This window comes from Syngnathus typhle, linkage group LG21 (genome assembly GCF_033458585.1).
Source record: "Syngnathus typhle isolate RoL2023-S1 ecotype Sweden linkage group LG21, RoL_Styp_1.0, whole genome shotgun sequence".
In the NCBI taxonomy this organism is placed as follows: Eukaryota; Metazoa; Chordata; class Actinopteri; order Syngnathiformes; family Syngnathidae; genus Syngnathus; species Syngnathus typhle.
In genome coordinates this window covers 6762351-6779459 of record NC_083758.1, presented here as the reverse complement: position 1 = coordinate 6779459, position 17109 = coordinate 6762351, and the positions used below count along the sequence as shown (strand labels likewise).

At 44.8% G+C, this 17109-nt stretch overlaps 1 protein-coding gene across 1 annotated transcript; it reads left to right on the top strand.

The window, feature by feature from the left end:
- The first annotated feature begins 2791 nt into the window (after positions 1-2791).
- Positions 2792-17109, top strand: pdzrn4 (PDZ domain containing ring finger 4). The gene is made up of 11 exons (XM_061268813.1): positions 2792-3263; positions 5840-5974; positions 6052-6249; positions 11920-12131; positions 12201-12303; positions 13878-13976; positions 14080-14142; positions 14529-14630; positions 14700-14807; positions 14873-15880; positions 16014-17109. Exons 3-11 carry the CDS (start codon positions 6181-6183, stop codon positions 16584-16586), a joined length of 2337 nt encoding a protein of 778 aa, XP_061124797.1. The 5' UTR covers positions 2792-3263; positions 5840-5974; positions 6052-6180; the 3' UTR covers positions 16587-17109.

Genomic DNA, 17109 nt, shown 5'->3' with positions numbered 1-17109 from the left:
TATTACTCCACCATTCTCTGGGATGTTTTATTTTTTTATCAGACAGTTTTTACTATTTAGGTCATTAATGATTAATTAATTAATCAATTAAGTAATAAAGCCAGGGGGGGGGGAAATCTATTATATATAATATAGAAGTAATGTACTCTTCCCATAAATGCGTGTTGTATATTGTGTAACAGCAGATGGCGCTATAGTTACTTGTACAATACAAGCAGGCTCCTAAGTGGAACTGTAGAGGAGTAATATTCAAAATATCTTGACAAATTCTGTGCGAATGCTGAATGAAAATATATAGAATCAAATGGAAATAAATTGAATTATATGAAATGATATTATAGTGAAATCTCTTTTCAAAGTTTTAGTTGAGAGCATTTCATCATCACACAGCAATTGTAAAGATGAGCGTATTATCACTTTAAGCACCTTTGTACAAATGGGGGTCAAAGTGGCCACTTGATGTTTTATTGCCTAACTTGAGACAGATGCATTTTTAATGACTGTTTCCAGCTCAAAGCATCAAATAATGCTGCATAAGTGAAAAATGCTAATGCTTGGAAAAGACCGACTTTGCACTTTTCTTTTTTTAAATCGTCCTCTCCCTGTGGTGAAAAAAAAAAAAAAAAAGCTTTAACCTGGAAAGCTGAAGCTCATTCAATCCTCTCCTTATCAGATTGTTACAATGTATTTTAATGAGATATTCATTGAACAAATAATTTAATAAATTATTAATTGCTGCTGCTCGCAGTCACTATAAATAGCATCTATTGATTTATGAAACCCTCAGTCGTTCCTTACGATAAATCACCATTAAGGGAAGACAAGCTTAACAAATGACGGTTAATTCGAAAGAATCTGGTGACCACTTCAGACACTCGGGAAAATGTTAGGATGAGGTCAGAGGCTTTGTCCAAATACGTCACCAAGGTTACCCTCAAACTCAAATCGACCTTTGTGTGCATGTAACTGTAGTACAAGACGAGATTTTCTATTTTTCTTGGCTGTTTGCTCGGAGAAAGGCGTTGAGCATTTCACACCGCCGGATACATTAACCAAAATGTATGCAACCTCATAAATGTCCTCCTACGATTTTTATTTGCCTAGTAAAAGCTGTAAGTTGGACTTGTAAATTCCGCACGTAAAATCATGATAAATAATACAGCACGCTGTTTATTTGTCTATTTCATTCAAATTCAGCCTAAAAGCAAGATTCCTGTTTCGAAGGTCATTTGAGGGCGCAGGTGTACCTAATGTATTGTCCCTTGTCATATACACGTCGAGGTGACCTCATTCTTCATTTGACCCCGCGATGGCAAATTTATGATGTGTGACACTTATTGAAAAGCAACAAAGGCTTCCAACCAAGTAACATAAATCCGTATTAGGTATCGGCGCGGGTATAATTGTACCGGACCGTTATTTATTATTGAATGAACAACATGCCCCATGGGAGCAGCAAATAGCTTTACATGTTCATACATTGAACTGTTTGTTTTGTTTACGTCTTATGAATGCTAATATGTATTTTTTTATTTTTCTATTTTATTTTATTTCCAAATGGGCAAAGAAAATGGTAATGCTGTCACAAGGTCACTCGAGCTGATTGTACCGCCTAGTGGACTGGCATGTTTACAGCAGTGCAGAAAATTATTCAATGTCACGATCAATCAAAATGGTCACCATGCTATGGATTGTATTGCGTTAATTCCAATACGTGTTCTTCCAAAGTGTACCTAATGAATTGTCTTCTTTGTGTGTGTGTGTGTGGAGGGGGTTCACACATCATTAGAGCGCGTCTCCGGCGTCTGGGTGCTATTTCGCTGACAGATCTGCTCTTAGTGGCTCTCTGTCATCAGCTCTGTCATAGTGCAGGGTTGCCATGGTGACATATGTCTCAAAAAGAGAGAAAAAAAAGTGATTTGATTAAAACCAATGGCATATAGGCTCCAATCCTTTCTGACAGGCTCATGTCTCCTTAACTAGCATTCAAGTGGGGTAAAAATGCTTGCTCGGCTTTTTTTTTTCTTCTTCCTCCGAATGTAAATCGGCTGTTAAAATAACCTTGCACCAAATCGTGTGTAAATTTTAAAGCCATTTAAAAGCCTCAATACGTGTTTGTAAATTTGCTGTTTTACCATCTAAAGAGCAAAAATCTTTTCGCTCTCTCACTTTTTTTTGCGTCGCCATCAGGGGAGTAGTAAATGTTTTTATTAGCCACTTAGACTGCAGATTGGGCCCAGCAGGGGGTTTTAGGCCCCGCCCACCCAATTAAGTAATCAATCGCGTGTAAGTGTAGCTTATCCATAAGGGTAGAAATGCTTGTAAAATATCTGCAGGTTACAGAATTTTTAGCGGTTTTTGACTTTTTTTGAGTCTATAGATCGATTCAACGGCTTCACAAGAAGCTTTTCGTTTTAGCGTAGTTAACTCTTGGGGACTTAGGTGCCAATAGTGGGACGGGAAAATATCGATTATACTTCAGTGAAAGTGTTGAACAGAACGTTATTACACGTATCGACTGCAGGTCGCGAAGGACCCGCAATCAATGTTTGCTCACTTACTTGCACTCTCACCTTATTGTTCACACAAAAACTGTCAAATGTTTTTACTGACGATTTAGAAACAGTTTCTGCACTTCTTCCTTATTCCTCTTTTTGTGATGGAAGCAGAACACAATGTCCTTATCTCCCACGCAAGAAGCACAAAGAGAAACCCGGGCAGCTGAAACCAGGAAGCGAGACCAAAACGCTCGGAGTTCAGCGACACGTGACTAATCTCACGCCTACTAACCTGAGCGCCCGTTCTGTATCGTGCCAGATTAATTTGCGACAGAGAAGAAAATTTGCGTGAAGAAAATCCCGAGTGTCGAATTGTATTATCTTTCGCGATTGATGGGTTCGTTCTGAAATTCTCTCTTGATTCGTCTAGTCCGTATCTGTAAAGCCGTAGAGGGATGAGTCCTTGTTCTCCTCCATCTGCTTTTTAAATTTGAGGTTAACACTTGTCAAAGTGTTGTGTTGGCCTTGTGCCCCCCATCGCCCCCCCCCGTAATCCAGTTAAGCACCCGGACAATGGAGGAACAGCTGGCTTGGCCTTCTTGAGCTCATCGACAGCACAGAGATGGACGTAAACCCCCCACCGGGCCCCCCAATGGTTTTCCAATGGACATCTTTGTAACCCTGACCGTATCCCGACACTGCCCAGGAGGAACCTGGCCGAGGTGGACGTTGGACTCACTCGGAGTCTTCGGCAACGAGATTCAGGTATCAGGACAACTCCAAGCTGCAATTTCCCAAATGGTCTCTTGATCTGCTTTCTATTTGTTTTCTTCCTGAGATGCTTTCTCTCAACCCAAGGGGTGTCGTTCAATAGAGTCACAGATGCGGGAGAAGGTTTAAGAGGCCCCGCTTGGGCCATTTGTGCAGCAGGGGGACGACTTTCCACGCCGGCCATGCGGGCCATTCAAATGCCAAGAATGGGAAAGTAGTACTTAAATGAGTTTTAGGGTGTCCGGGCAGTTCCAAAGGGGATCTCTCAGGATTCCAGTTTGTCCGTCTGGTAGTCACCTGAACAGGCTGCTCCGGTCTCAGATTCCACGCTGACCAGACGGTAACGCAACTGCTGTATTGCATCATGAAGCGGAACTGAGGCAGCCCACCCAAAAGGGTATCGGGTGACACCGCTTCTGAAACATGGACACTTTTCTGCAGTCTTGCTCGGCCAATCAAGCAAGCCGCAGTGATTTGACTCTTTGTCTTGAAACGATAACGGCGGTGAATGATTTTGCACGACATGGCACATTTGGAAACAAAACGAAAAAATGTGTTAAGCTGAATGCCACCGTGGTATCTCCTGGCATTGTCTTGCCTGTCTTTTGTTTCTCCAACTCGATAAGTTTTTCCTTGCCCTTTTGGGAGCTTAAGATCAGGGGATGCTTTGAGAATAATTGTCAATTTCTGTCTATGTGAAGCCCTTTGAGACTGCTTGTGATTTAGGGCTATACAAATAAACTTGACTTGACTTGACTTGACTTGATAATGAAATGTCTTTTCACAGTCGTTTTTCTTGAACGGGACGACATTGTAACAATTGCATCTCAGCATTAGTCCTTAATTAATAGTTAAAAATGTAATTACGTGGGCGGGGAGAGACAATGGGTAGGATACTTTACAGTAATTCCCCGCTGTCTCTTGCTTTGAGTCTAATTTGTTTTTAGCCAGATGAACGGCTCAGCGCTGGTAAATAATGGATGGCTTACGGATAGTGAGAGCCGTGAGCGAGACGCCCTCGAGCTCTTCTCACGCCATGGACTTGGAGGTTGTGAAGACTTAATTGAATGACATCGTGGTTTTGTCTTATTAATCAAGGGCGAGGGTTTAACCCAGACCCCGACGCCTGACCCTAAACCGTGTTGACGACCCTGAAAGAGACGCACTTGACTGCAATTCTCTAACCTAACCCAGAAAAACTTTTCCTGATTCCCAACGCGAGACCTTCAACACTTTTCTCGTTTCAAGTTTTACAAGAGGCAGATGCACGTGTGCGTGAGATAGCGACCGACGGTAATATAAGACGATCCTAAAACTGAAGGAGAGATGATAGAAAGAGGGCAATATGAACAATAAAAATGGATGGCGGGGGTCGTAAACCTGCACCACGATGATGATATCACCTTTTGATGAAATGCCACCGTGCTAGCATTTTACGATTCCTCCGATGAGAATTAGCCGGATGTTGCCGAGTTGTCGATCGGGTTTTAGGACAAAGAATTGAAAGGAAGGGCAAGCTAATTCATTAGCTGGTGATGTCATTTTTTCGGACGCTGGTGACCTCACCCGTACGTTTGCTTCGAGAAGGGTTAAGTGTTATCTCGGGGGTTGTATCTGGCCGCGCTCCGACGCCCTTGACCTGCCCCACTGTGGTCCTTGTACCTGGGTGATAAGCGATGACGCATCTGCGCTCTCCGTCTCATCTTCTTGGCCGTGACAGCTATTGGTCATCTGGCTGACGGGGAGTTCCCGTGTTCTATTTCATGGTAAACATAAATCAATGTGACCCATATTGGCCCTGTTACCTCCATAAAGTGCTGGACAGGAGCTTTCATTTTCCCCTTTTGTTACCACCATACGTAGGTTTGATGCTAACATTAGCTCATATAATTAACGAGGCCGGCTAGCCCGCTAGCTAGCTCGATAGCACTCGAATCTCCGCCGCACTCGGTTTTGTGTCGCACGTGGATCAACGTAACATGGCGGACTAAAAGGCTTGTTGGCTAGCGAGTTAGCAAGCGGAACTCTTGTTTTGATACTTTTTGTAGCATCTCGCTAAAATATTACACCAACTTCAGCAGAGGTCTCTAGAGCTAAAACAAATTGAGCTACAGACATCATGAACCTTTCATCCAGGGCCATGAATACAAAGCAGACATTGTAGGAATGGCGTGAATATTTTTTTCTTCTGCCTCAACCAAGCATTGACTGTAGTGGGGCACACTGCGAGCTAATTCGAAGCCAATCAATATTAGTCTGTGTTTCTTCCTGTGTGTCAGCCCAATCCGGTGCCCTTGTCAAACTGTCCAGGCGGCATCACTTTGGTGACTGTAAATCTATGGCGGGCCTGGTTTCTCGACAAGTCCACCAGGGCATCCGATTGAATGCGATCGAGATTGATTTCCACGCCAACTCCAGTTGCGCTCTCGATTCGAACTTGATTAAACAGCAGGACACTTGTTAGGCTTAAAACGATTGCTCGGCGTCTCTGCAAGCACACCTGCACGCGAATGCGACGATGCTCACAGTCTGAACTCCGCCTCTCTGTTTCTCTCTCGGCCAATGAGCAGGAAGCCCACCATGCTGTGAAAGCAGCCTGCCACAGGAGGAGGTGTGTCCGCCGGAGCCAAAAGTCTCCCTGCATGCGAGTGTGAGCTCACACACTGGAAGAGGAGGAGAGTGGAGGAGACCAAAAAAGAAGCCAGGTGCTTTCCATCATCCTTGCGAGGACACACGCACGTCCCCGCAAAGACAGCAAACTGATATATGTGTGTTTGCGCAGAACCGGGGATCCTCTGAGGGATGCGAGAGGGGAGCCAAGGAGCAGGAGCGCCTTTCAGCCCCGCGGGGGAGCTCGGGCGCGCGGGCATCTCACTCCGACGGACCGAGCGCCGTCTCCCGGGCAACCGCCATGGGCTGCAATTTGTGCACCTTGCAGAAGCGGGAGGAGCACTACAAGCTGCTCTACGAGATTGCACAGGTAAGAGGATGATGATTACCATGATGGAACACACGACTAGGGGGTAAGAGATGGAGAGCGAGAAGAAACTTCAAAGTGGGCCGGATATGAAGATATGTCTATAGGAGTGAATCCAAAATTGAATCAGTTTGAGATGCACAACCTTCTAATATATATGCATTTGAAATACGTCTTGATACAAAATTAGTTTGCAAATTCCCAAGTTATGATTTGCCAAACTTTCATGAAAACTGCCCGCTATGGTTTTGAATTTATTATGAACCTCATCGCTTTGAACTGGGAGTTTTTACCTTTGGGGCACGTTTTAATATGTTCCCGAGAAACAGAGATGGTCTTTATTTATTTTTTTATTGGAGCCTTTTTTTAAGAGCCTTCAAACACATTGTCAGCATGGGCCGAAAATTCCCTTTCACAAGATTTGGATGTGTTGATTAGAAAAGAAAGTGTGAAACTCACAGTTTTTTTTTTCCCCCCCAACAATTCTGACCATATGGTTCGGCGTCCAGCGTGGCAAACGTGCTTTGTTAACGAGTACGGCATCGGCGGGCCGTTCATTTATCATTTAGTCGTGCTCTGCGAGCGAGCAGCAGCAAAATTGGACATCGCCTCATGAGGATGATTTCATGGGCTGCTGTTTAACCAAGCGAAAAATTAGAATAAGGAGGCAAGAATGAGCGTTATTATAAATAATGAGCTGCTTGGGTGCGAGGCAAGAAACAGCACACTTCCAAAAATATCATCATTGTTCAGTCACAATGCTGCCCCCTGATGGTTCGGAGTGTAACACGAGGCTTTTCTAGGCCGCATTTTGGATTTTTTCCGAACTGCATCTTTAACAGCCGCTGAAGCCATAATACTTGTCAAAGGCGGGAAAAGAGACGAGAGTTCGGTTTGCCAAAAGTGTGTCACCGCGGAGGCTGACGAGGGAGTGAGAGATTTCTCGGCAATCCCCCGTGGCGTTTCACTTTCATCGTTTCTCAAGTCTTCTTTTGCTTCCTGTAGTTCTGGTCCACTGAGCTTTTTCGGTGCGGTTTGCGTTTACACGGATACCACCCGCTTGGATTACGAAGATGAAAGCTAATTGATGCGTATCACTGGAGTGAAATTGTTTATTTTTGTCACATCAACAACTTCGATTTTTTTTCAGCACAGTGCCCTCTAGTGGTGAAGCGAGACACTGATGCAAATTCGCCACTAATCAATACGTATATATTTTTTTTTCCGTCCCAAGACGATATTGTTATTGGTGAGCGACGTTCTATTGGGTCGTGTCCGCCGGGGACAGATGCTTAGCCACATGTCCAGCCTGTTAGACAGCACCATGGGGGGGGGGGGGGGATCTTCTCCAGTCCGGTCCAGCCGGCCGCTCCATATGGCCTCCTCAGACCTGGTCCATGACATCAAGCAGAAGAGGTTGAAAAAAATATATAGTTTTAAATAAGCCGACCTTTTCAACCTGTATTTCATTGTCAGAGTGTAACAAGTGGTGCTGCCAGCCAGCGCGGGTCAGTAAGTGGACCTTTGCCCACATGAGCGTAATCACACTTGACAAGTCTTTTGCTTTCACACCCGTGCAAACGCTCGGAGAAGAAAAATGTATCGAGCTCGATTATTTTTTTTTTACGTCATACACTTTCATTTCTTGTTTGCGAGGGGTCAAAAAGGCAAAAAGCAGCTGCGCGACGACGACTGTGCTGCTTCTGATAAGCCTGAAATGAAAGCCTGACTGGGGGGTCGACACAATCCGCCTCCCCCCCCCTTTCGGACAAAGCCCAAAGATGCACACGCGCAAGATAGACACATATTTACACATTGCACATTCTCTGCTTTACTTTTACGACTGTGTAAAAATGTCACTTCTAGTCTTTATGTGTGTTGTGGCGACTTATCTGTTGTTATCAGCTTTGGCCAATTAGCCTGCTCAAGATGATAGGATAGGAGAAAGAGAAAGAATGAGGGAGGAAAAGCTTCCATTCCCTCCTTCCTTATCACTAGCCAGCCACTGTTTTAACTTTGTTCCATCCCACTGCCTTGACCCTTTGACTCTCTGGCGCACTTACTAATACACTTAGGTGTAACTCCGCCCCCCTCAAAGGAGGATTTTCTTTTTTACCTAGGAGGATAGAGAGAGACACATAAAAGTAAAGGAGACATGAAAAAGGGAGACTAATCGGATTTTGTTGTGCGAGCTGCTTGCCGGTGACGCTGGCCAACCATGATAACCCAATAATACACCTTACGGTCACATCTGCAGGCTAAAAGCCAACCATCTGGAACTCGTCATACGTTTGATGGTGATTGGCCGATTCCCGTCAAAATGTACATAATCGGTGTATTTATTACCGATTACAAAAACAATAATCAAACGGTCCATACTTTGCAATTTGCAGTCAACATGAGCATGTGTCCTGTTTTTGTAAAATTAAAGGAAAATAATTTTGCTTTTTTTTGTGCATTTAATCGACTTCTTAATATAATCGTTCGTGAAGAGCTCTAAAATTGAAAAAAGAAAATTGTATATATGTTAAAAATAAAATCCCGCATTACAACATCACAAATTCCGAAGCGTATCACTTCTGCACCCAATTTGACTTTTCATAACACGTCAAGTCCATTTCAAAAAGCCTCAGTGAGGACGCAGGTGGTCCGAGGTGGGATGAGATTACAGCAGCACACGCTGGTGTTGAATTCCCACTTAACTAAGCTCACTTTGGAAGTCAATTAGGCCCACTCGGAGGCTGCCGTCGAGTCCAGTTACGGATAGAATAGCGCAGAACCATCTGCATAGTCGGCGGCTATGATTACATGCGCCACTCGTGTGCCCTCGGGCCGCGAAGCGAGAATGTCCAAATGGTGCCGAGTTGTGGAAATGTTTTTTTGGGTTTCACTGTGGATCCATTTATTGCTGTTGTGAAAAGTAGGCTAGCAAAATGGTAGTTAGATTCAGTTGGACAAAACGGCTTTTCATTTTTGTCATAAAGTGTGTCATTTTTTAGATTTACATCTCCACCAAAGGGCAAACTTCATGTTATGAATAATGCTAATGAGCTACATCTTCCAGTTAGCACAAACATGCATCACTTTGAAATTCATTGAAAAAAAAGTTAGAGCCGTGGAAAAATATCCAGTTCACACTCCGGGCTTTTTATAAAAATAATTTTATGCAAAGAGCCAACGCATGAATCTTTGATTTGCTTTTTTTTTTTTAGGCTCTCGAGGAAAATGTTCCACTTTCCAAGTCTTTTATGCAAATTATTCTTTTTGCCTTTAGCCCAAATCTGAAATAAATAAATTGATTAGAAGACAATCAAAGTGCCTTCTTTTGGAGGGGGCGGAGCTTGTTTGGGGTTGTAAATGGCAGAAAATTGAAGGTCATTGAAGCTGTAAAAAGTGCTTTCCCCTCCTCTTGTGACAAAAGCAGGCTCATTACGGCGGCGGCAAGACGGATGCCGGCTAATTGTTCTTGTCTTGGCGGGATAGCGAGTCTTGTGGATTCGCTCCGTCGAGCTATTAGTTCAACCGCAGACACCTCGGTGCCATCACTGCCAGGGTATTAGCCCTTTTATTTGTCAGCTTGTGCATTTTCCATTTAATTGCAACCTCAGCACTAATATCAATACTCCAACAGTCCTAGTTGAGGCTGTGTCATGCGAGGAGAGATACAAAAGAAGGCGAAATAACCAGAAGAAGCTTGTTTTGCATACGGAAGACAGCAGGAAATGAAAAGTGCTCCGACAGATTTTTTTTTTTTCTTGGCTATATTGCATTCCCCGTGAGAACAAAAAGTCCAATTTAAAAGGAATAAAAGCAACTATCGCTGTGAAACAAGTTATTGACTAGAATGTTGACATTTTGTGGCTTCATCCATTTTATATTACAGTCATTTATTTGATGATTTATTGCTATAATAACAGTAGATTGTATTTTTAGCTCAATGGAATATTATTTATTGCTGATTGCTTCGACTCCTTCAATCCATTATACGTATGTATAAAAGAAAGAGCAAAACAATATTTATTTTGAATTCATCTTCAGTGGGCGAAGGCTTGGTTTCCGCCGCTCTGCTTAATCCACGTTTCATGTTGGACGAAGAACTAATTGGTTGTTTTTGTGCGCAACCCCGCGTCTGCAAAACGCTGAAGCACACTCATTGCCTCTTGAGCCCTCTTTTTTTTTTTTTGTTTTGCATACGTGACGGCGAAACGCTGCAGTCAAGCACCGCGTTGACATCCGTGAGCGGCCATCTTTACAGCCTGCTAGCCGTTTGATTTGCATTTTTGGCTAATGTCTCCTATGAAATGCATTGTCACTTTGATGAATTGGTGCATTGCTGAAATGAAAAACAACATTAGTGATTGGACAACGGGGGAGTAAGGATTTACATTTGTAGCCACGGCTAAGTATAATTTGTCCAACTTATGGGCTGGCACGCCAAAGCCAATGTTAGTCTAAATAAAAAATTGCTAAATGAATAGTATCTAGCAAAACCAGGAGATATTTTGGGGTCAAATGTGTTTGATTTTCAAATTTATTTCGCCTTTCGGGCATCTCTGCCTCCCGAAAATTCTGATCCTAGAACCGCCCCTGGTTTCAAAGGCAAGTTTGGTCGTTTTTAAGAGTTGTAAACGCCCAACCTGGCTTACTCGAATACTCAAATGACTTCCCGTGGTGTATTTCCTCTTCTTTCTGCATCAATGGCATGTTGGCGTCGCGAGGCAAAAGGGGTCAATGTGATTCACTGCAGCCTGTCACTCAAAGTCCCCCTTCCACTTTTATTATTGAAATGAGACATTTATGACGGCCGCCGTGGCCTCAAACCAGATTGTGGCCGCGAGCCGCCACCTGCGCTGCCTTCCCAATTTCCCCTTATGGAATAACAATGGCACTTGTATTGAAGTGAAGTTCACAAGAATCTGAAGGAAGCTGATTGGGCCAAGGTGGGCTTTTTGTTCCGTGGGCCATTGTGAAGCTGCTCGGTGACACCCGACGTTATCAGTTCAGTTAATGCAGCGAGCATATCGCAGAACATGTATGAAGAATGTCTTCCCCCCCCCCCCCCACACACAATGACACACTATCTGACAGATTCCCCATCACGCTCTTATCTCCACGCAGGCAACACAAATAAAATCTCTTATCTGCAGTCCTCTTGTTTGAATTAAAAAAGAAAAAAAGCTTTTTTTTCAAGGGGCTGACTCTTGAGCATATTGGAAGCCTCGGGCTGACCTTCATCGTGCTACTTTTAACCCCAATTTTCAGGAGACGCCATTTGCGCTCCGGCCGGCTGCTTGGAAGCACTCGTGGCTGACGATGAGTTTAATTAGAAGATCACAAACTAGTTGATTAATAGCCTGTGGCCTCGAATGGCAGCTTGCTAGTTTCCCCCCTTGGAGGATAGATACAGAATTTGTCATATATGTGTGTTTTAAATTGTGCGAGGATTTAATATATGGGCTGTTTTGACATTTATATTCAGATTAGCTGACAGTCGTCAATCACTTTTGACGTTCACCTTCCACATCCCGCCTTTTCAAATCTTGCGGGGAATAATAAAATATACCCGAAAAGCCTCGTGCTGTGCGAAAGCGGTTTTATTGTTTTTATTTATCGAATGGGCTCACTGTGCTTAATTAGTGGACAAGGTGGAAGATCTGATTGATGTCTCCGCAGGTGAACAGGCGTAACTTCTCCAAGGTGGAGCAGGATGAGACGGCGGCGGAGGCCGTACGACGAGATCCCGTCGTGGCGTCGGAGGAGGAGGGTTGCGTCGCCGACGTGTGCACGCAGACTGATATCACCTTCGAGCACATCATGGCGTTGGCAAAGCTCCGCCCGGCGACGCCGCCCGTGCCCGACGTCTGCCCGTTCCTATTGTCCGACAGGTGCCAGCTCCGTTCTTCTATTCTGCCTTTGAATGACAAGCACATGCGACAAGACTGCTTTCTTTTCAGCTGCCATTCTCTCCACACAATGGAACACGAGTTCTACGAATGTCCTGAGTACCTGTCCAATATACCTGCTGAAGTGGAGCGGACTGAAGAGTTTGTTTATGAGGTACAAGCTCAAAAAATGGTGTGCTTCCTATCAATATATACAGTATATGTTCTATTCATCTTGCCCCGCCCCCTTTCTTTGTCTCAGCCAATCATCTCCCTCCTTAACCCAAGGTTGTTCCTCATCACATGAGTTCAACTTGTCAAATAATTAAAATAATAAATAAATAACATGAAAAATGACGTTTGGTGAACATTAGAGTTCATTTTGGACCAAGCCCAATGCGACACCAACATGCCAATTGCTTGGTCGGCTGCTTTAATGAGCACATGTAGCCTGTGTGTGTGTGTATGCACTAACAAACGGATGACAGCGGGTCCCAAAGAGGACCTGTGGGTGATCGCCTGTGACAGTGACGAGCCGCCGTCAGCTCCGTCTGGTTTAATGGGCACTTCCTGGTTCAGCGAACGCCATTGTGGGTCATTAGGGTTCCCCTCGCTGCCAGCTGAGGTTTAACTCGCCGCGTGATATGGGTGAGAGGCTTCGTGCAAGCACAAGGTCAGCTTGGCAGAGAGGTAGCACATCAGGGCTCTCTCTGACTGGATGGATGAGACAAGACCGTCCTGGGATTGCTGCTGATTGACAACATGGTGCCATGAGACTCACAAATTGTAGAGTACTTTTGAAGTGGACAATGTCTTGGATGTAATATTTCGCCCGATGGTTTGCTTTGCATAGAATAGAGCTGTAGTATAGACAGATAAAGAAACAATACTCACTGGTATATATTGTTTATCATCCACGTAGAGCGACTAATATTACTGCTGTACTGAGAAGCTGAGAGATGAGCTGACTTTCCGGTACCGTTTTATTTTGCAGTGCCCCTATAGGCAGGATGAAAAATCACCAAAAAAAACCCCAAAACAATTGTAAAAATAAATCAAATAAATTATAAACCAATATAAATAAAATAAAAGAATAAACAAGTGATAAATAAATGAAAATAGATTATGAATAAATGATAAATAAAAATAAATAAATGATAGATAAAAATAAATAAATAACGCCACGTTGTTCCGCAATTAAGACCCAAAACACATGCAGCAAAACAATGAACATTACGTGGCGCAATCATTTCTTTTCAATTAGACAAGATGTTAAGAGGCAATTAGGCGGAAATGTAGCAGATGCGGCCGCTGAGTATAACATTTACACATCTTTCCCGTTTAACACGAGCACGTAAGTGCCAATGCAATTGTTGGGAGAGGAAATGATTTGATGTCACGGCTGTCTGGATGCAAATTCGGGCTAATCATGTCTGATTGAGCCTCGGGACCATTTCTTACGCAAGCCACCCCAGCTTGATGACATCACATGTTCGTGAGGTCTGCTTCTGAATTTGGCTGTCGCGGTGAGGTTTTGCGAGTTGCCGTACATTAACATAAACGGCGACCTTTGAAGGTCACTTTTACACAGAGGGTTCAATGCCATAGAAAATAATTACTTCCACTGTCAATCTCGGATAGCCCCTTCCACCCACCTACAGGTTATTTACCTTCTTGGATTACTTAGCTCATCTGGTTGGTTGACTTGACACCATTGTGAAGATAGAAACCTTTTGGTTTCTCCAACAGGAAGTGGAATTATGCAAGCAGAACACTCAAGAGAAACTGGGCCTAACGTTGTGCTACCGGACGGATGAGGACGAGGACGTGGCCATTTACGTCAGCCAGGTAAAATTTCTTGTCGTCCTGCAACCAGAGAACCTTTGTTCAAATAATTTCCTGGGTTGACTGTTTTAGCAATCTGAAATTCTACATGGTGTGTTTGGTAAAGGTGGAGACCAACAGTTTAGCAGCAAGAGACGGACGCATCAAGAACGGCGATCGTATTCTACAAGTAAGTTCGTACATTACGTTCGATCCCTCCGTCGAGACTTTGTGACCAAGCACTGTACAAAAAAACACAGGAGCAAAAAGACAACCCTAAAGTCTCCTCTCACATTTCAGCTATTAATTCTCTGGGCGTAGTGTATCTCTTTGCTCGCGGTACCATTATCTCCTTATGGCAGGCCCATTATTCTAGAGGAGAAAAGATGAACACCTCCTGTCAAACAACAGTTAATTGTATGGCCAGAGAAGACTGAAGAGGTTGGACGGTGCGCTTGCTCAACCTGTGGCGGAACCTGCTTAGCGATGTAGACAGTGATAGCTGGGAGGGTTCTAGATCGTAGACGTGTGGGGTTCCGAAAAAGCTGATAATTTTAGGCATGTTTTTGAGTGCAGATAAATGGCCATACGGTGCATGATAGAGAGAAGGCAGTTTCCTTGCTATCAGGGGAACATGGGAAGAGCATCGTCCTGCTGGTGACGAGGCCAGAGACACAGGTAACCACCACGGGGATCGTCTTGACACCATGTCAAGGTTTCTTGGTTTTGAGATGATTTCGTTTTCAGCTGGAGGATGATGTGTGGCTTGACGATGAGCAACAAGAGCTGGTGAAGGAACTGAAGATGGAGATTCTGGAGGTGGGGAAGAAGAATTGCAGCCGAAGGCAAGACGAGGTGAGACTTGGCATCGGAATCCAGATGCTTACCGAATGACTGGTTTTGGAATTCTTCATCCACAGGGTCAAGAGGAAAGGACAACGGACGCAGCGACCTGCTCCTCCAACAGCCAAGACAAAGACAGCGGGTTTGGGTGCGGTACCGACAGTCCCGAGCACCAACCGTTATCGGCCGGTCTCTGCAGGAGAAGTCCAGCTCAGTGTTTGAGGGATCAATGGCGAGCCCAGAATCCACACAGCAAGCGAGGTGCTCCGATTCCACAGGACAAGCAAAGGACAGCAAGTCCAGGCCAAGGTTGCGAAGGGGTAGTGAGCGTTCACGACGGTGGAAGTGGGATCTTGGCTCTGGAGAATCACTTCCAGCAACTTCTGGAAGTCAAGTGTCAAATCCGGAAGGGCGTGGAGTGCGGGGTGTACTCCATTCGACACAGTATCGAGTGCAGCCTCACGGAACAGGGAGGTGGACCTGGAGATAGCGCTGAGGAGGCTGAGGAAGGTGAAGGCGTGGAGCAAGAGCTGAGGATGTTGAATGAAGAACTACGCAGCATTGAGCTCGAATGTCAGAACATCATGCAGGCCCATCAGCTCCGCCGGCAGACGGACGCCTTAACCCCGCCGTCTTCTTCACCGGGTCGTAGGCTCAAGAACCACGGCAGACTGGCAGACATTTACGAACACCCCAAGAGCCGAGAAAAAGATAACTCCAGTGCCTACAACACAGCCGAGAGCGCACGGTCCGCCCCGCTGAGGGTGGAGCCATCTCCCGAGCACTCCCTGCAGAGACGCATCAGCATCGCCAACCAGAAGAACCTCCAAATGGCCTACAGCAGTTCCATCCCTGTTCCTAAGTCTCAGGGCTCACCGGAACATGGTGCACCAGCAGATCCCGTTGTTTTCTCAAGCAGCCCCGATCAGAGTAACCCCTCTCGATCCGAGTCCGACCCGGCGCTGCCTGCGGACGATGAACGCTGCGAGAAAAAGGGGAGAACCAAAGATCCAAAAAGAAAATCGCCGTTTGCCTCATACCAAACAAGTCCTTACCACGGCTCGCTCGGATCCCGGCAACTTCAGGTTGGTACGAGGCGTGTCAATCGAGTAGACCCTTTGGAATATCCAAAGTTGATTTGGTCGTTGGGAAAATCACAGCAGATGACTTCAGATTACAACCTGATCGAGATCTTTTCTTGGTCCGTTTGTGTTCCAGGGCTACATGCAGCTGCTACAACATCACTCTTCCTTGGAGTATACCCAGAGCCAGCTGAGTCTCCTGAGCGTCTGCCGGGATCCGCTGAACCGTAATGCTCGCTCCGGGGAACCTCGTCTGGAGTGGAAGGTCAAAGTGCGAGCGGACGGTTCCCGCTACGTGGCCCGGAGACCGGCTCGAGACCGTATCCTTAGAGAGCGGGCGCTCCGGATTCGAGAGGAACGCAGCGGCGGCATGACCACGGACGACGACGCCATGAGCGAGATGAAGATGGGTCGCTACTGGAGCAAGGAGGAGAGGAAGCAGCATCTAGCGAGAGCCAGGGAGCAGAGGAAGAGGAGGGAGTTCATGCAGAAGAGTCACTTTGAGTGTTTGAAGGAGGGTCTGGCCAGCGGGGCCGACGCCCACAAGGAGCTCAACATCCTGGAACTCAGTCACAAGAAGATGATGAAGAAACGCAACAAAAAGATTCTGGACAATTGGATGACCATCCAGGAACTGATGAGTCACGGGGCTCGAGTCCCAGACGACTCCCAAGTCCATAACGCCTTCTTGTCTGTTACGACGGTGTAGCAGAATGTTTACAGTCTGTTTTTTGGCAGAGACGGTTCTTGCTTGTAGCATTTTCTCACTTGAATACTTTTTGCAACCTCAACTATTTTACTATTATTGCTCGGCTTTTGGTAATGTAGAGAATTTTGGTCAAACTTCCATGATCATATGTGATTGTGACTCCATCTCGAACTTTAAGGCAACATTTTTTTTTTTACACCAGGGAGGGAAAGGGGATATTTTTCACAATTTGTAATCTCGCTACTTAACTTTTTGTATGAACTTTTTTTTTTTTTTTTACACTGAATGTTAATGTGATGTAAATAGATTTGTTGTAAATGTATCACCAAAACTGTGGAGGTCAGAAATTGTACAACCTTTAATTTATTGACAGGCGACACCTATCAGTTGTCCTTTTGAACAGACCCTTAAAAATTAATTCACGCGTGATTCATTTAAAATGTTCAACACGCATATTTATACTGGTTACTATTATTTATATTAATTGTAAATTATTATTCTTAATTATTATGGTTACCTTACA